Source organism: Sinohyriopsis cumingii, chromosome 4 (genome assembly GCF_028554795.1).
Source record: "Sinohyriopsis cumingii isolate HCF-2022 chromosome 4, ASM2855479v2, whole genome shotgun sequence".
In the NCBI taxonomy this organism is placed as follows: Eukaryota; Metazoa; Mollusca; class Bivalvia; order Unionida; family Unionidae; genus Sinohyriopsis; species Sinohyriopsis cumingii.
Genome location: NC_142964.1, coordinates 85,288,957 through 85,309,683, shown reverse-complemented (window position 1 = coordinate 85,309,683; position 20,727 = coordinate 85,288,957). Strand labels below are relative to the sequence as shown.

General features: G+C 37.7%; 1 protein-coding gene across 1 annotated transcript in view; it reads left to right on the top strand.

The window, feature by feature from the left end:
- Positions 1–20,421, top strand: part of LOC149801585 (uncharacterized) — a 125,109-nt gene extending 104,688 nt beyond the window's left edge. Inside the window, exons 21-23 of the mRNA XM_089956813.1 lie at positions 2,543–2,695; positions 12,620–12,926; positions 20,198–20,421. Of these exons, the coding sequence (XP_089812939.1) occupies positions 2,543–2,695; positions 12,620–12,926; positions 20,198–20,421 (684 nt within the window). The remainder of the gene's footprint in view (positions 1–2,542; positions 2,696–12,619; positions 12,927–20,197) is intronic.
- Positions 20,422–20,727: the final 306 nt, after the last annotated feature.

The window sequence follows — 20,727 nt, the reverse complement described above, 5'->3', positions numbered from 1 at the left end:
ATTTTCATTCAGCAGTTACTGTTGGGTTTTAGGGGGTTTGTTTTTAAACATCAAAGTGTGACATTAACTAGGAGTTGCTGGAAATTATCCTAACTTACTGTGTAAGTCACTTAAGGCTTCTACTCAGTGTGCTTCTTACACTAGTATGTGTGAGTGGGGATAAAAAGAGACAAAAATGGGATATAGATTTTTTTTAAAAACCCACTTGTTTGGCTTTTTAGAATAAAAATAACAAAACAAATTTTACACATTAAGCGTGGCCTGTATAACTTACTATTTTTTGGGAAACATTTGAATGGTCAGTCCCTAATTTAATCAGGAAAATAAATGTTTTGTTTTATATATCACAAGAAACCAGTTTTATGTAATAATATGAGAACTTAACTAAAATGAATTTCTAACTACTAAGTTTTTTTGGTCAGAAATTGATATTTTATTTTTTTAAAGTGTGTGGCTTTGAGATAACAACATATTCGCTAAAAGTTTATGCACATTTTGAAGACTAATACAGTAGCCTAAGTGGGTAGAGCATTCACCTTGAATGCAGGAGGTTGCAGGTTTGAACCCCAGTTGAGTCATACCAAAGACTTATAAAAAATTAAACTAGCAACTGCCTCACTTGGTGCTCAGCATTAAGAGGTTAATGTTAGGACTGGTCAGCCTGGTGTCAGCATAATATGACTGGGTGAGACATGATGCCACATGTTGGCAGCATGATGCCTCAGTGCTTGACATCACTATAAACTGCCACACTGCATACATTGTTGCAATATGACTGAAAAATGTTTGAAGCTATGTTAATACTCCCAATTGCACACACACACACACATGCATATTTTGAAATATTGAAGCATTATTTGAGTAGTAACCATTAGGAACTGTCCTGACTGACTGTTGATGACTCAAGGTAGGGCTAGTGGCTGACTTGAATTTAAGAATTGAACACAGCATGTGCTGATGTCATTTTCTGACCTAACAGCTGATGTCATTTTCTGACCTAACATTCATGTGTATAAGTGGAATTTTGCAAGGGCCAAGCTGGCATGGCACCTGCAAGTCATGCAGGCCCTATGTCATACAATAATGGAAACTCGCCATTAAAAGAAAGACTTGATAACAAGGAGGTTTATGAATGAACGATTACAGAGATTGAAACAAATACTGACTAAACAATGCAATCATATCAAGTATTACAAGAACTCGAATGATTCAGGTGAGCTTTTATACTTATTGATTGCAAGTGAACTAAACGATAATTGATCAATACTGTAAACAACGAATTCATAGAAATTCATAACAAACTATACAATAATTATATGACTATTAACTACTACTATGCACAACTCTTATATGACTCTCTTAACCACTTCTGTGCACAACCCTTATATGGCTTTATTAACCACTACAATGCACAACCCTTATATGACTATTAGTCACTACTGTGCACAACCCTTGTATGACTCTATTAACCACAATTATGCACAACCCTTATATGGCTCTATTAACCAGTATTATACACAACCCTTATATGACTATTAACCACTACTATGCAAAACCCTTATATGTTTCTATTAACCACTGCTATACACAACCCTTATATGACTCTGTTAGCCACTACTATGCACAACCCTTATATGACTCTGTTAGCCACTGCTATACACAACCCTTATATGACTCTGTTAGCCACTACTATGCACAACCCTTATATGACTATTAACCCCTACTATGCACAACCCTTATATGACTTTATTAATCACTACTATGCACAACCCTTATTTGACTCTATTAACCACTACTATTCACAACCCTTATATGACTATTAACCACTATTATGCACAACCCTTATTTGACTATTAACCACTACTATACACAACCCTTATATGACTTTATTAACCCCTACTATGCACAACCCTTATATGACTTTATTAATCACTACTATGCACAACCCTTATTTGACTCTATTAACCACTACTATGCACAACCCTTATATGACTATTAACCACTATTATGCACAACCCTTATTTGACTATTAACCACTACTATACACAACCCTTATATGACTCTATTAACCACTACTATGCACAACCCATATATGGCTCTATTAACCACTACTATGCACAACCCTGATATGACTTTATTAGCCACTACTAAACACAGCCTTTATATGGCTCTATTAACCACTACTATACACAACCTTTATATGACTGTTAACCACTACTATGCACAACCCTTATATGACTGTTAACCACTACTATGCACAACCCTGATATGACTCTCTTAACCACAACTATACACAAACCTTATATGACTCTATTAGCCACTGCTTTGCACAACTATTATATGACTCTTTAACCACTACTATGTACAACCCTTATATGACTGTTAACCACAAAAATGCACAACCCTTTTATGACTCTATTAACCACTACTATGCACAACCCTTATATGACTATTAGTCACTACTGTACACAACCCTTAAATGACTATTAATCACTACTATGCACAACCCTTATATGACTATTACCCATTCCTGTTTTATTAGCAGAGTGTCTCTCTGTCCTTGAAGGGAAGTCAGGAGGAGAAATTCGAAAAGTGGACAGTTGTAACAAAAACTGTGATGCAGTTCACCATTGTAAAAGTGGAGGAGAAGGTTGTTCATCAGGGGAAGACTTTGTCTTACAAAGTTACCAGCATGGTGAGTTATGGTCATCTGGTGTAAATGTGGAGATCTTGAAGAAAATGCCTATTTCTTTTTCCACACGCCTGAGTTATCACACATTTAATACCACTACTTTAATCACAAGTAATTAGGTTCTCATGTACTTAAAGACTGCAAAGCATAAAGTTCTGATTGTTAACCTCATTTTGTTTGAAATCCTGAATCCTGTCTAAATTGCCCTGTTGGAACCCCTTGTTGCTGGGTGACCTTGACCTTGTTGTCCACAAGTAAATCCATAAAGTTCTGATGACTGTCATTGTTATTAATACATGTTTTGAGACGGCTGGTGCTGAAGCGATTGTTATAAAATATGCAAATGAACTGCAAAAATATGGAAAGTAGTGATGTATATTGAGATCAAGTTTTGATTGACCTGAAAACATCTACCCTGTTACAATTCATGCTAAGTGGCTTATCTGCACACACATGACAATATAGTTCTTCAAACAGACCTGATTGAAATTGGCTTTGAGAAAGCCTAATCTGCTGATTGTTTATTTAACAGTTAGTTGGTATTTACAAAAATGTATACATAAACAGGACTAGCATGTGTTTTGGTAATAAAGAAGGACAACATGGTCAGTGAGTAATCTGTATTACAACTATACATCATGTAGAGTCATTACAACCTTGCATAAGTTTTCATACTCATGAAATTTCACGTTCAAATTAAATTGTTATTCATGCACTAATCGTAATGGATATTTCACATACTAAGCACTAAAAATAGCCATAGTATTAAAACAGAGAAAGAAGCAGGTGATGCCTTTCTATTGCATAAGAATGAGGTGGGTTGGTGAATATCACCGGGTAGATATTTTACTGTCACTTTAAATTTGTACTCAAGCTCACCAATGAAATCCTATTTAATTGGAAACCAAAGAATTTAAAGTGTTTCACTGTAACTTATTGTCTAATTTGGGATGTAGTTAAACTACAGTGTTCATATGATCAAACAGAAATTAACTTTTCATTGAACATGTATTTGCATTTCTCCATCGAATACTTTCCCCAATCCATCCCTACTAAAAGACAAAAATTGTCTTATCCTGTCTGTTTTAAGTAGACAAGACAGTAACTCTTGCCCATTACGTCCCCTTGATACCACCAGGTGTCACCAGTTTTTAGCCTCATTGCTGTACAGAGCACATGTCGTACAGTCATCCTCAAACAACCCAGCTGTTTTTGTGTTCCTATGGGCCCGTCCAATGTTCATTTGGATTTATTATGTGGATTTATCATTCTGATGCAGATTGTATGAATTATTTTACAATTTCTGCCAATTTTTAAGTGATTTTGTCACCATTTGGGACTTTGTTTATAAATACCACTGTCCCACCACGCTAACTTTGACCTTATACATGGTCATTTTGAGTTAGCATACTTTGACTCTGTTTGCTTACTCTGTTACGGTTTTCTTCTTACGAACGTCTGAAGTGCTGCTTGATTATGTATGCTTAGTTTATTCATATTTGATGCTGTTTCGATAGAATTATGCTTTAATTATTAACTAGGCATTGTGCATAAGTTTGTAACAGGGCCATAGGTTTCTGATATGACACTTTCACTGCTCTATCATGGCAGTGTTTTAGTGACTTAGTAGTTTCAATACTTTACTAGTTTCTGCTTTGTGTTTTTGTGTCGCTTCAGCAGAATGTCAATTTAAATGATGTATATGTAACTTCAGAGCATGGAAGTCTACCATGACTCTTGTTTTGTTTATACTATGTATACACCAGTTATGATATGCATCATCTATAATACATAGTCAGTGGAAGTCTGAGCTTCTACTGCTCTGGTGGCCTAGTGGTTAGAACGTCCACCTCGGATGCGGGAGGTTATGGGTTCAGTCCCTGGCAGAGTCATACCAAAGACTTACAAAAATAGTACTGACAGCTTCCTCGCTTGGCGCTCAGCATTAAGAGGTCAGTATTAGGACTGGTCGACCTGGTGTCAGGATGATGTGACTGGGTGGAGCATGATGCTACATGTCTGCAGGCATGATGTCCCAGTGCTAGACATTACTATAAACTGCCACACTGCAGACATCATAGCGATATGACTGAAAAATTGTTAAAGCTATGTTAAAAATCCAAATCAAAGAGAGAGAGTGAGAGAGAGAGAGAATTCCTTCCCACAGCTATCACGTATGTGTTTCACCCAACCCCACTCATTTTCTCTCGAAATGGCGTCAATTTCTGATGACATACTCTGCATCTTGAAACCTGAAAATAACTTGACCATTCAGTCCAAAAATATGTAATTTTGTTTTAGCAAAGTTCAGATAAACAATGGGAAAATGGTTGTTGCTGAACAATCCGGATAATTAGTTCATCCATATTTGATTTGGATCCTGGTTTCATAATGGAATTAGTGGAATTAGTCATGGAACCAGACTATCTTTACAGCAGTACTTCATATGCTTTTAACAGCACATATTTTTTCATGTAAAGTGTCTGTGTGATCAAACTTTTGATTATAGAATTGTTTTAAAATGGCATCTTAAAAAGTGTTAATAATCAGCACAGAAGATTTAAAAGGAATATTCAGATTACTGTGAATAAAAGCAGGAAGGGACACAGTTATGTTTGTTGGACATCACATGTCAATTTGAGTATGTCTGGTGGCGGGAGATATGATTGCCATCGTCATGGGAAATGGAAAAAATGTTCCAAGAATTGCATCAGGTTGAGAAATTGCAACAAGCCATTGAGCTGCAATGGGATTTTGAACTGAAGTTTGTGCAACTGGTAAATAAGGTCTACTTGTACTTTACATACTTTTCAGTTTGACATAATGTTTAGGATTGCTGCATGTTTCCAATACCAAATGTTTAAATATGTCTTCCAGCTTCACAAGAGCAGTTTATGATATTTTGTTACACCTTACTGAAAACTAGTCAAACTTACGGAGAAAAATCAACTGCCTTACTGAGACGGTCTCATCAGGGTTGTCAGGTATGCTGATTTGCCAATTTATGCTAGTAGCTAGTTAGACACATACTAATTTGCTAATCTATGCTCTGTTTTCTTTCCTTGCGTTATTTCAGGAGAAATGTTTACTATATGCATGAAATGCACATTCAAATCAACCATCCTTTGGGCATTAAAGGGAAGAAAAAATTGAATAAATTAAGGAAGACAACCTACATTTCATTGTTGGCGATACAGATTCATTTGAGGAGTGGTATTCCCCAACTTTTGGCATCCCATGAGGTGTAAGTCCCCCTGCATGTCTGAGCATAGCCTTTGGGCCTGTAAGTACAGGTGCATGGGGTTCATGCTGGATCCATTTCATCCAACTCTTAGTACTGCCAGACTGTTACCAGCTGTCACTGGCCATCCTGAAATCGCCAACCGTCCAGCCGACATTGGCAATCCAGCCATTGCAGCATGGGGACCTTTTCATTGAAATGGTCCAGTCAGATAGATCATATGGGGATCTTACTGATAGTTCCATCCATCTAGCCACACCACTGGAATCTTCTCATAACTATCCCGGAGATTTCAATGAGAAATCTGTCCATTCAGCCAGGTCTTTGGTGTGGCCTATACCAGGGATTACTGGACCATCTTATATACTGTCAGCATCTGGGCCGACCATGTGCCATTCACACCAGATCTAGTGGATCCAATGCATATTAAAACCGTTTAGCCATTCCAACATGGAGACATTTTCATCGAATCAGTCCAGCTATGATTTATGGGGATCTTAGTGACAGATCAGTCCATCAAGCCATACCGTCAGCGACATACCCATTTTACAACAGAGATATCAGTGAGAAACCTGTCTGTTCAACCAGGCCTTTTGAGCAGCTGGTACAGGTGATAGCCGGATCGTCTTCTATACTGCCAGGTTCCAGGCCAACCATTATGATGGCAAACCAGCTGGCAGTGCCAGACTTCTGTACGTTCACTGCTTGTCGTTGTTGTTGTTGTTGGTTTAATGCCATTTTTCAGCACATGATAGGCTATACATGGCGGCCAGTATTAATGGTGGAGGAAGAACCCCATAAAAACCCAGAAAGAACCACCGACCCACGAGAAGCTACTGGCAAGCTTTCTCCCATACCCACATTGGCCAAACCCGAGACTTGAACCCACACAGACAGAGGTGAGATGGCAATGATCCGTAACGGAGAGCACTTTAGACCACTCGGCCACTCGGGGCCCCCACTGCTTGTCCACAAGGGAGAGTTAGTGACGTTTTCATATGGATGGAATTGAATCTTTGTACCATCCAGTATGTCTTCTCTATCACTGCAAGTAGGCCTTGAAGCATAATGAGTGCAATGGAACTCCGTAAAATCCACCATCCTTCACATCCTATTCAGATCCAATTATGGAACTGACTGAAATTATGATTTCATTTAGGACATTTTTTGGATGATAGCTACTTCAGAATGCCCTCCACCCTTACTACTGCTCTAAAGAATTGGTAGATCTCGATGAGGAGGAAGAGACGGACATAAGGCAACAGGTGCCTTTAGGACTGATCTCATGGCACTCACCTTAATGTAGTGGCTGTTCAAATGGATGCTGGTCTGTTTTATAGGCAGACAAATTTGCTTCATACTGATCAGAGCTGGTTCTGAATATCATTGCAGACACCCTGCAATAGCCACACTTGGGAGGTGACATCCAGGATTACTAGGCTCAATGACCATTACCATAGCCAGTACTTTGACGGGTTTGGCCAATCTAGTTTTGATACAACTTGTCACACGTGTGCAATCCAGGTCTCTCCAACTTTATCATACCCTACCTTTCTGGACGACCCTGTTTTGATCACCGTTGCTTTGGCGGAAGAACAGAGGAAGTTCAGAGGCAGGCAGTTCAGAAACTACCTTTACACCTCGCCACTCAATGCACGTGTGTGTTTGGAACCACTCAGTCCCCATCAGTATGAAGGGATGTTAAGCAGACTCAGGACAGGGAATCTCAGTCACATGTGGACCAACATCAGTCCCTAGGAAGCAATTGTACAGAGGCGGTAAGAAACCGATTTTTGAACTCACTGGACCTCCCTATTCCTCAGAACAGGGTGGGGTGCAGTGTGTGATCCATGTCATTCAAAGAGGCTTTGAGTTTCATCCAGCAACAATCCTCTTCCCCTCCTCCTCTCCCCTCTTCATGAATACACCGTCATATTGGGAAAAGGATGCCTTTCTACAACAGGAGATACAGTCATTCATCAAAAAAAGAAAAGAAAGCGGTGGAGGTTGTGCAGTGCAAAGACCACAATCCCCAGGGTTTTACTCGAAGCTGTTTCTTTTTCAGAAAGCAAACAGCAAGTTGAGATCGACCATTGACTAGAGTCACCTCACTCAATTCAAGATGGAGATGGCGAGGTCAATCCACCTCTCCATCAGATGTGACAAGTATGCCATCAGTCTCGATCTGACAGATGCAAATTTTCATGTCCCCTATCCACCTCATCTCCTGCAAGTTTCTCCATTTGCTTACTGCAACACTGTTTATCAATTCACCATTCTTCCCTTTGGCCTCAGCCTCAGCTCATGAGCTTTCACTGAGATTATGGATTGCATCGTCTCCCTGTTCTGATTGATGTCCTCTACAACAACAGCAGTGTATCAGGACATCTTTCAGAAACACATTGTATGTTCTATCCATGGCAGGAACAATCTTCTTTCTCTTCCAGCTCATCTAGGCTTTTTATTGAACTGGGAAAAGTCAGAACCTCTGTCCATCCCAGAACTTTGTCCATCTGGGTATGGGGTTCTTAATCAACCAGAATCTTGTGCAGCTTCCTCATGTTTGTGTCACCTGAATTGCCAAAATCATTGAGTCTGTTTCCAACAAGTCTTGGAGTTCAACAAGAGAGTTTTTGCAACTCCTCTGTTCATTCATTTCAGTGGCAGAAGTGATCCTGCTCTGCCGCTTTTTTATGTGCCCCATACAAATGTTATTGCTGACTCAGTAATGCCCTTTTTCAAGTCCCCTTGATCAACCATCCTGATCATGCATGAGATTTGATCATTCTGGCATCAGTGGCACAACCCAGGGGTTGGCTGATAATGGGAATGTTGTTGGAGAAGCTCCAAGCGGAAATAAGGGTATGCATTGACATCATTGTGTACGCTTGGGGTGCTCACCTGTTGCCAGACACTGCAGTAGAGCGGCCTCTGCACATCAACATCCCCATATGAAGGCTGTCATCAATTCCTTTCACTTCTGGGAAGATTGACTCTCATGCAAAACAGTCCTCATCATGTCTGACAACTTGGTAGTAGTGACATATCTCCTCAAATATGGGGGCACCAAACCACCCGAACTATGTGCCCTGATCTGGCAGTTTCTACATTGGTGCAATAATCTCCATATCAACATGTAAGTCAGTCTCAGGGTCTTGGCTGACACTTTCCAGGAGAGGTGAAGACCTTCACACAGAATGGTCTCTCAACCCATCAGTCTTCACTCGGATCTGCAACTTTTAGGGCCACCCGATAATCGATCTTTTTGTGGAGAGGTGGAATCATAAGCTAAACTCCATCTCCAGTTTCAGGCCCAGAAGTGTGGGCTGTGGATGCATTGTCAGTTAGTTGGGAGGGGATATGGGCCTCTGCCTACCCACCCACAGTCCTTATACCAGAATAATCCAGAAGTTACAGGTCAGAATTGCAAGATGATTCTGATCGCCCCTCTCAGGTGGGACAAGTCCTGGGTCACCAATCTGCTCAATCTAGTGATAGATCTACCCAGGCAGATCCCAGCCAATCTGAATCTCTTTTATGCAGCCACAGTCAAGGGTGTTCCATCTCTGGCCAAGACCATCTTCTTCTGCATGCTTTTCTCTTATGAGGACAGTCTTGTGAAACAAACAATTAAAACCTTTGATTATGGAAAGAATCTCGAGATCAATAAGGCCCTCAACTCTGATGCCTTACAAGGGGCGCGTTTAGGGACTAGTGCCAGATCCATCACATCGTCCATTTGAGTGCTTCAGTCCCTCAACTGGCCAACTTTTGTCTCTGGCTCTTTGAGGAGAAACAGTTGGCCCCCATCACTATCAAAGGCTACCACTCTATGTTATTGGAAACATTCCAGATCATGGCAGATATGACAGTGTTGTGCATGATAAAGATCTTTCAGATCTTTTCATCTCAAATGACCAAAAATCCATAACTCTGTTTCCCAGATGAAATCTGTCCTGTATTTTAATATGGCTTAACTCAAGCAATTTCAATCTTCTTGCCCACACTTCGCTAAAGTATCTATCATGCATGTTTCCTGATAGCTTTAGCTTTCAGATGCTGGGAAAGCAAACTACATACCCTTTCATGCGACCCGAATTATCTTCAGTTCAGACCAGATGGTTTGGTAATCCTCCGGACACAACCAGGCTTTGTAGCCAAGAACCAGGGTTACCAGCCATCGGTAACCAAAGAATCATCATTCACTCCCTCTCTTCCATAGACAAGTTAAGAGCAGCAGCCATGCAAGATCATTTCTGTGTTCTCAAGCACTACTTGAAACGCACTGAGACAAGTTGTGGCACGCACAAATGGTCTTCCTCCCAGTGAAGGCTGGAAAACAAGACATCACTCCTCAAGCCCTTGCTTCATGGCTGAAGTGGGTTTGTACTCTCAGGGTACTCTGAGATCTCTCAAGAACAGAGTCACCTTATGAAGATTTCAGCTCATGAGATTAGAGCCATCTCTGTGAGCCTCACATTCGAATGTAACATTTTGATCCAAGATACTGTAGAAGCTGTTGGTATGAATGCAGAATCGACCTTCTCGAATATTTACCTCAGAGATTTAGCATCGCAGAGACTAACTTTGAATCTAGTAGGGCAGGTGGCAGCAGCGCAGATGGCCACCAGAACCAACTAGATCAATCAGCACAGCCTGTTCACTTTAATGGATTGCCAGTGAAACTTTTGTAGATTTCAACTTCATCTTCTCAACCATAGATAAGAGTCCCAGGTCAAGGGATCCCAGGCTGTGTTGCTTGTGTAATTAGGAGGATGGGTTATCTTTCACATAGGGAATCCAGCTATTCTTCCCTAGCCAGATACGTGAGATAGAAGTCAGATGCTTAGCATCCTCTCCTCCTATTTTTTATTCTCTTATCTTGATTGGGGAACGTGTTTGAAGGAGAAAGCAAATTTTGAAGTAAATTATGTTTCTCTGACAATGCTTACCGAATCACATTAATTTAAAACCCTCCCAACCACCCTGCCATGCAAGCATCCTCATTATTAGCTAAAACCTGGCGATACCTGGTCATATCATGGGGAGGTAATGGGCAAGAGTTGTTGCCCTTTGTTGAGATAGACAGGGAAAGACTAATTTTCATCTTTAGGTAAGGCTGGATATGCAAGGTTCAGGCTAATATTCCTAACATAATGTGATTGAGTAAATATTCTCAGAGAAACATAATTTACTTACAAATTTGCTTTCTTCTTAAACCCTAGTTGTGTATCCATTACCTTGCAAATCCCTCCCTCTCAGGCTTGAATTAGCAACAAACATGCTGAAGTCATGTACTTGACAAGGTGGATTTCAGACAAGAGTTGCTTGCCCTTGGATAGAAGGATTGGTGCCAGATCCATGCATTCGTCAGTTTCTTTTTTTTAACCTTGTACTGTACATCATTGAAGATTGAAATGCCTAAATTGCATAGGATTTATCCTTCAAGTCAGTAATTTTTCATCCCTTTTGAGTTTACTTTTTGTGCAATAATAACTTTCTTTATAGTGGGAAATTTGTTGTAGGCACTGGATGGTTATTGGGTATACTTTATTTCAGCATACATGGGATGAAATGGATGGTTGTCATGGCAGCCAAATCCTGCCTAGAATTTACAAGAATCATGACAAAATTACATATTTTTTAGTATTCATTTATATTGAGGTTACTACTTTCTTGCCAAAACCAAATTTCACCTATATAGGTATAACAGGTATTTTGTTTTCAGTAGTGTTAAGTTTGAACACTTTAAGTCCATAAAGTTTTGACTGTATATTCTGTGTATTTACTGTGTCATTCTGAAAGTAGTTTTCCATACAATTTGCAAAATTAGGTACCAATTAATCTTGGAAATTTTATTAAAAGTTAAGTACTTTCTAAAACCTAATGCAGAATGGCAAGTTGCAACAAAAATGTGCCTCCCCACACCCCAAACTTTGTTTCCAATTTATAGCCACATTGCATAATCATTTGAGCATGAGTTCCTTGGTTATAGTGTTTAACATAAATAATCATGATTAATTGGACTTGCATCTGCAAAACCAGAATCTCTTCTCGAGATATTGTATAATTGATTGGGTTATTTATTTATCAGCAGAAGAAAGATTGGCTCAATGTGGAATACTTATGTGGTTTGACCCCATAGTCATAGTGTGGTATATAGCTATAGTTTGACCAAATTGATCTTTTTGTGACATATATATGGTTTGACCCCATTGGTCTCGATGTGGCATAGAGCTGTGGTTTGATCCTGTTTGTCTCACTGATTTACCAGTACATATGTCTAATTAAAATTCTTCTCTCAAGGGAGTCCGAGTATAACAACATTGTGTATATAAGTAGTCACTCAAAATAAAGCCTCTATGTTTGCTGTTACTTTTTTATAGTGTGATTTTGGTTGTAGATCCCATTAAATTGGTCACATTTTGTTTTATTCTTTCTTAATTTATTTCACTTTATTTCTGTCCTTGGCTCATGACAATCAGTTATAATGTAGTAAGGTCTCACACCATTAAATGCTACATTTTGAGGTCATAATGTGAAATCACAATGACCCTTATTGGAATATCTCTCAATATAAAGCTGTCTCACTTATAATGCAGGTCACTTCTTTGACACCTATGTACAGAGTAACACAGAGGTATTATTGTATATCCAGTCTTACAATTTTTAAATAAATTTTATAGGAAAAGGAGGAACCTCGAGCAGTGAAGATGACTTCACAGAGTGAAGTTGAGTTCATATCGCCATATCCTTCCCCATCTCGAAGTGTCAGCACATTGACCTCAGGTGACTTTGGTGACATCAGCAGCAGTAGTCATGGATCACAGTCACGCTCCATTAGCAGTGACAGTTCAAAAGCAAGCCTAATTCCCTCCAGCCAGGACCGGTCCAGTTTTGGCAGCCAGGAGCCATCAGATTCACATCACTTTGTGTCACCACAAGCTGTGGTCCGAACAAGGACTAGCGTCGCTCAAACACAGACTCCTGCAGGTATCTAGTTGACACCAGAATGGAGGGCAGAGCACCAGTTAGCATACGTATTGGCATATCTTATGCATATTTCTATATTGGCATATCTTATGCATATTTCTATGTCCAAGTTCTTGGGTTCTATCCAAAGTACACATACATAGTATGCACTCAGATATTTGAATATGTACAAATCGATTGTATTCTTTTGTATTTCATAATTGCAGTAGATGAAAATATTTTGAGAAATGACTTATCCATTGCACTAGGTCATGTTGAGTCACTTTTACAAACATTTTTGTCTGCCATTTTAAAAGTATCACAAATATGATGAATGAACTTAAATACATTTGAAATGATTTAGATTGGATTCTTACAGAAGAAGCCATTGAGAAAACCATTTAGATATGGACCAGTTCTCAAAGTTGAAAATATGGTTTGTTATTAGATGAGTGTACATCTACTAAAAACTACACTGAGATTTCTTTCTGAAAGCTCTGGATCATCAGCACCTATGGACAAAATAATCACATCTGTTATTGATAACAGTCTGAATTGAAATTTATTTAACTTATATGCATTGTGGAATACATGTCATGAGCACCTATGGGCAAAATATCCGATCTGTTATTGATAACAGTCTGAATTGAAATTTATTCAACTTACATGCATTGTGGAATACACACGTCATCAGCACCTGTGGACAAAATGATCAGATCTGTTATTGATAACAGTCTGACTTGTTTTTTATTTAACTTATATGCATTGTGGAATACACACATGGAATTTTTTCAGCTCATGTTATGAAGATAGACAAATAAGTACTTCAGAATAAGAACCAACATCAGACTAGTTAGGACACTCAAACTTATACACATACAGGTAGGCAAGCTTTAAAATAAAAGTTTAGAATGGTAGTCTGCTTGTTTTGCTCATCTTCAGACCCAGGTTCAATCAATGTAGTAGGTTGTTGTTGTTGTTAGGTTTAATGCCATTTTTCAGCACACAATAGGCTATACATGGCGGCCAGTAATAGTGGTGGAGGAAGAACCCGGGAAAACCCCGGAAAGAACCACCGACCCACGAGAAGCTACTGGAAAGCTTTCTCACATACCTGCATTGGCTGAATCCGAGACTTGAACCGGTGCAGACAGAGGTGAGATGGCAGTGATCGTAATGGAGAGCACTTTAGACCATTTGGCAACTCGGGGGTCCCTTGTAGTACGTACATACAAAGATGAATTGTTTACCACCGCTGGATTCAAGGGTATCCTCCACTGCAAAGATTGCCTTGCATCAACATCTGATCCAGCTAGAGTGTCTCGCACAAGACTGTGCCATCAACTTACAGCTTGTAATGTTTAATAATTTAGTTTGACAGTGTAAGCCTAAAAGGAGTGGGTAGGGGTTAGACGATTTATGTATGTGTTCTCTTTTTTTAAACATTATCACAGAAGGTAAATAATATACCGCATCAAGAAATATAGAGGATTGAGCAACAAGCTTAAGTTTATTTCGACTTCTTTCCTCATTAAGAATGATCTTTACATAGATGATGTTGATGAATGCATACTAGTGAATGAATTATTCAAAGAAATTGTGCTATTTTAATAGTATGAGATAGTAATGAACAAGCAGTGATTGCAAATCCATGCTGCTCATAGACAAGGTTTGGGGGAAAAAGGTTTTTGTGGGGAGGGGAATAATTTTAACTTCAGCTCCAATGGTGTATGTGGGATACATAAACATATGCACCAGGTGTCATACCAGGAAAGTGTGAGTAGATTTTTTTTAAAACATACTTGACAAATTTTGTAGCTTCTGTTGAGAATTTTTGGACTGAGCAGAATATCTGGCTAAGAAATATTATAAGAAGTTCAATAGTGCTGGACAATTAGAGTTTAAATGGATGTAAGCAAGTATGAATGTCACCAGGCACTGAACTTTTAAAGGAAGCATAAGTTTGTTGGTTTTATTTTTTAAAAATCTTTATAGTAAACTACAGGATTTACAGTTCTTTCTTTTTTAGTTAATTGACAATACTTTGACTAATTAATTATTATTGTAACATTTGCCATCAGAATCTTAAACCTTGCTGTTTTATTATAATATGAAGCGAATACATCTCATGGCAAAGAAAGCACTTGTTTTGTTTTAAATCCCCCATAAAGTGTGTAAATTGTATATTAGTAACAAAAATCTTGTCATAGCCAATCTACTGACCAAAAGTTTAAAATCAGCAGATTTTAAATCCTGGTTGTGTCACATTTATGAATAGGCCATCAGTTAATGAGCTACTGACTAGTCAAAGACTTGAAACTCAAATTTGTGCTAATATCTCACCTTGATAGTAATAGTCTTTATCTAGATTCCTATGTAAGTTATGAGTTATGGTCACTTCAAAAAGATCTAAGACTGCTACTTTATAACAAACTTAGTGTATCACTAATGAGTATTAATTCAATTAATGTAGAGCTGTGTTTAGTAGCCCTTGTGGTTTCATCAACTACATGATATAAATTTAACATATTCACAATACCATTTGTTTCTTCAATTGAGGGTTCAAACCTAGATCCAGCCATCAGATTTTCATTGTAGATAAAAGTTTCTGTCAGATTAAAAGTTCCTCAAATTTCGTATCAATAAGCCATTCATTGCAATGAAAGGGATTCCCATTTTGAAATACATAGTCACCTCATCCACATTTTGCTGTCTGTTGAGATAGATTGGTATTTGGAAATCCAGTTATTATAATATGCTCTGTTGGCATTAATTGATCTAACCACATCTCACTAATTGAAACAGTATTTTAATAAACAATATATGATGGTTTTTTATATTTTTATGTGTTTAGGCTCAAATAAACAGTAACAGAGAAAGAGTGAAAACAACAAGCTTTTTAAAATTTAACAAATAATTTCTTTTCCTGGAAAATTCTGTAAAAATGAAAAAAGGAGAATAACTTATGGTTTCAAGAATCAAATCCAAAAATAATCTAAGAATAATCTACGAATTAAATTGCAAAAGTCCTTGTATTAAATGTTCTAATAATTTCAAATTTGAATCCTGATGTAAAATCCAAGATGGATGACAATGACGTATGCTTTAGTCAGTACTGTGCTTATCTACGGTTTCTTGTAGAAATACAAAAAATAGCACTCCGGTGTTGGAAATCCAAATTAAATTTGTAAGCAGTGTCTTTCCAAAATTTCTGTGTGAGCACTCCTCAAAATATTTCCAGAGAATAAAGAATTAATCCTTTTGAAATCCAAATGATCTGAAGATAATTAACTCAAAATCTGGCAAGAACAAAGAAAACATCTTGATACCAAGTGTAAAAGCCCAAAAACTGAGAGAGAGATCTCTAAAACAAAGGTAATATTGATGCAATAAGATGCAATTTCAAAATTTCCCCCCAAGTTGCGAAAGCAGAGGGGGGGCTACGTGATTGTGTTTATATCGCGTACACAGAATGTGGCCTTGATTAGACCAATGATTTTCTCTAAGAAATAAAATAATAATAAAAAGTTTTTTTACATCTTAAATGTAATCTCATCATGACCTTGGAAACAACCAATAATTTTAAAATAAAATAGAACTTTTTTGTTTACTAATTTTGAATCAGAGTCAGAATTTAGATCAAACCTGGTGTTTATGAAAAGAATGATTCAGGTCAACAAGTTTTCTGGAAAAATATCATCTCCAGTGAATAAATTTACATTATAATAGCATGTAACAGAATAAAAAATTTAAAACTGACAAACAGTTAAATTAAAATAAATATATATTAAATCAGATATACATAACAATATTCAAACTTGAAATTGTGAATTAAAGAGTCCACATTAATTGTGTAAATTGAGAGCTGGGTAGAGAGAATAACAGATGGAAAAAGTAAATGAAAACAATATCATTTAAATGGAATGCATGAGAAGTTATAAAAAAGTAAAGGAAAATAGTGTAATTTATGTCACACTTTTAAAGAAAGTAAACAACTATTTGCTTACCTACTGCTTTTCGAGATTGTTTAGTCTAAGATTGTAGGTTAATATTTGACCTGGTTGTTGGGACAGACTTTGTTTTGACATGGTCATCCTAAGTTTAAAACTGTCCTCGGTTTCATCCAACTTTTTTCAAATACACACTTGACTCTGCTGTCATGGAATTCATGAAAAGGTACCATGCCCAGTCTAAGATTTTCATCATGTGATTTACTTGTTCTTTCAGCATGTGCTGGTAAAGTCTTATCAATAATTTTCATTGATTTACATATTTTACCCAGTTTGCTCGAGTGCTGGTAAGGTCCTCATCTTGTGATTTGCATGTTTTACCCAGTTTGCTTCAGTGCCAGACCTGCCAACTCTTATGATTTTGCCATAAGTCTTATGAAAATTACCCTTAAAATACGAACTTATGGCATACTAGCAAAAACTATGAAAAAATGATCATTGCCAAACATCCAGATAATTGGTTCATTCATGTTTTATTTGCATCTGGGTTTCGTCTTAGAATTACTGAAATTAGTCAGAAACAAGACTAACTTTACAGCAACACCCCAGACGATTTAAACTGCACATATATTTTCATGCAAAGCATCTGCATGATCAAACTGTTGAATTTTTAAAAATGGCTTCCAGAAAGGGAAAATAAACTTCCAGAAAAGTGCTCATAATCAACACAGAAGAAGGAATATTCAGATTCTTGTGAATAAAAGCTGGAAAGGACACAATTACATTTATTAGACATCACATACCAATTTGAGTATGTCTCATGGTGGGAAATATGATTGCCATCGTCATGTGAAATGGAAAAGAATTTCCAAAAATTATGTCAAGTTGAGAGATAGCAACAAGCCATTGAGCTGGATAGGGTTTGGAACTAGAGTTTGTGCAACTGTACTAGTGGTAGATAAAGTCTACGCTTACTTTACAAACATTTCAGTTGAACGGAATGTTTATCGTCGATGCATCAAACTTTTAATTACGTTTCCCAGCTTTACAATAACAGCTATTGATATTTTGTTACACCTTACTGAAAAATGGTCAATCTTACGGGAAAAAATCAACTGCCTTACTGAAACAGGCTCGTCAGGGTTGGCAGGTCTGGAGTGCTGGCAAGGTCCTTATCATGTGATTTATATATTTTACCCAGTTTGCTTGAGTGCTGGCAAGGTTCTTATGTAATTACATATTTTACTCTTTTGCTTGAGTGCAGGCAAGTTCCTCATCATGTGATTTATATATTTCACCCAGTTTGCTTAAGTGCAGGCAAGGTCCTCATCATGTGATTTATATATTTTACCCAGTTTGCTTGAGTGCTGGCTAGGTCCCCATGTAATTACTTATTTTAATGTTTTGCTTGAGTGCAGGCAAGGTCCTCATCATGTGATTTATATATTTAACCCAGTTTGCTTAAGTGCAGGCAAGGTCCCTATCATGTGATTTATTTAGTTTACCCAGTTTGCTTGAGTGCTTGCAAGGTTCTCATGTAATCACATATTTTACTCTTTTGCTTGAGTGCAGGCAAGGTCCTCATCATATGATTTATATATTTTACCCAGTTTGCTTAAGTGCTGGTAAGGTCTTCAAGTGCTTTACATGTCTTACCCAGTTTCTTGAGTGCAGGTAAGGTCTTCAAGTGATTTACATGTTTTACCCAGTTTCTTGAGTGCTGGTAAGGTCTTCAAGTGCTTTACATGTCTTACCCAGTTTCTTGAAGGCTGGTAAGGTCTTCAAGTGATTTACATGTTTTACCCAGTTTCTTGAGTGCTGGTAAGGTCTTCAAGTGATTTACATGTTTTACCCAGTTTCTTGAGTGCTGGTAAGGTCTTCAAGTGCTTTACATGTCTTACCCAGTTTCTTGAGTGCTGGTAAGGTCTTAAAGTGATTTACATGTTTTACCCAGTTTGCTTGAGTGATGATGAGGTATTCAAGTGGTTTACATGTTTTATCCAGTTTGCTTGAGTGATGATGAGGCCTTCATTAATGTTCATTTTTCTTTTGGAGGTGTTCTTACCTGTAGTCATATTCCATACATTCAAAGACTTCAGTATGTAGATTCTTTCTCATCTTCAACATCTGAATGTTTTATTGCGCAGAATACATTTTACAATAATGAAACTAGATTTGGACATTAATGTATCTCCCATACTAAGGATTCTACACACTGCTGAGGGGTATATTGTTTCAGTCTCAGCAGCCAAGTCTAGAATAATTGCATCTGTGTTTTCACCCTATTGTTTTAGGATTCCACTGCTTTTGATTTTATTCCATCTGCTGTACATTTCTAGCTTTTCAGTTCTGAATTCCATTTGTGATTCAACCAACTTTAGCTTGATTTCAAGAGGACTGACTTTTCTATCTTATTTAATTGCTTTTGTAAGTCAGCTTTCTTTCTATCACTCTTTTTGATTACCACAGCACCATTGGCAACAATTTGTTTCAGGACCTGAGGATTTCGAAAAGTTATGATAAGGTAACTTGCCAGCTTGCTGATCAGGTTCTGGGTGGATTCCAACATGTTTTATTATTACGTCCAAAGCTGAGTTGTTTTCAGTACCAAAATATTCAAAGTCACTCAAAGTAGTATTGATGTCCTCAGAATTTTCAGCTGCTATGATGTTGACAGAGACTGGATGTCACACAACCACCAGTCATATTTCTTTTCTTTTACTTTTTGATTATTTTTTATTTTTTAAATCTATTTTGTCTCACTGCAACTGCAGATCAGGTTGTATGTTGTTTGCAGTTGGACTTGACTATAAACAAATGGATATGGTTCTAGACAGTACACAATCTTAACAACTATACATAGCTGGTATCATCATTATTGATGACAAATGAAGTCGCTTTCCAGATGAAATTGTCAGCCTGTTGGGTGAGACCTCTCAGCCATGTTGCTGATATATGCTTTCTTGATGTTGAATATGTGATTCGACACTAAGTATTAAATATATGTCACTGTGGTCTACTTTTCTTGCCATAATGACTGTGTTATTCTTATTGTGAAGATCTTTACTTGTTTATTCCTGCTATATTGTTCTGAAACTTTGTAACTGCATGTGTCAATTATTTTCACCAAAAACATTATTTTTTTCTCAATTTTCTGTCCTCAGAGAGCTGTATTTTTTGTATATTTAGAGTCTTGTCCTGAGAAACAAACTTTATCGACATTACATTGTGTACTTAATGTTGGGTACAAAATTATAGCTTCATTTATCATCATTATTTTTCTATGTTTGAAATAAAACATAAACTTTTTACCGAAGCTCATGTTTTCTTTTCTTTTATCAGAATCCAAGGAGAAAGAAGATCAGCATGTAGAGCCAGTCACACCCAATAAACCTTATACTGAGGCCAGAGCAGTTGTCGACAATCCCCTCTCTGATGTGGAGCACTCAGCCTCAGGAACTCCACAGGAGGTTTCCACTATTAACAAGACTGGCAGTTGCAATCACACACGCACATTCAGGTGTGTTAAACATTCATGCTGTAACTTGTCTATAAATGACACTTAGTGGGCAGATTGACTGAATGACTGAATGGTGTTTAATGCTACAGCAGTACATAAGACTGTTAATAGACGTAAGGGAGGACTATTGCCTCAGCCCCATTAGAATGGCTGTAAGCCACAAATTGGCTGTCACCGCAGAACAGCTGTCATCCTTGTTGGAATAGGGTCTTAGGTCAGATGAGCTCCCTTCCCCCCTTCAAAAAATCTGTACTCAGTTTTTAAAAGTCAGCATACCAGTCCACACATTACCATGTTGAATGTCATTCTGATAACTAATAGAGAAATTGGAAAGGGAAGTTTGGCCTGATGG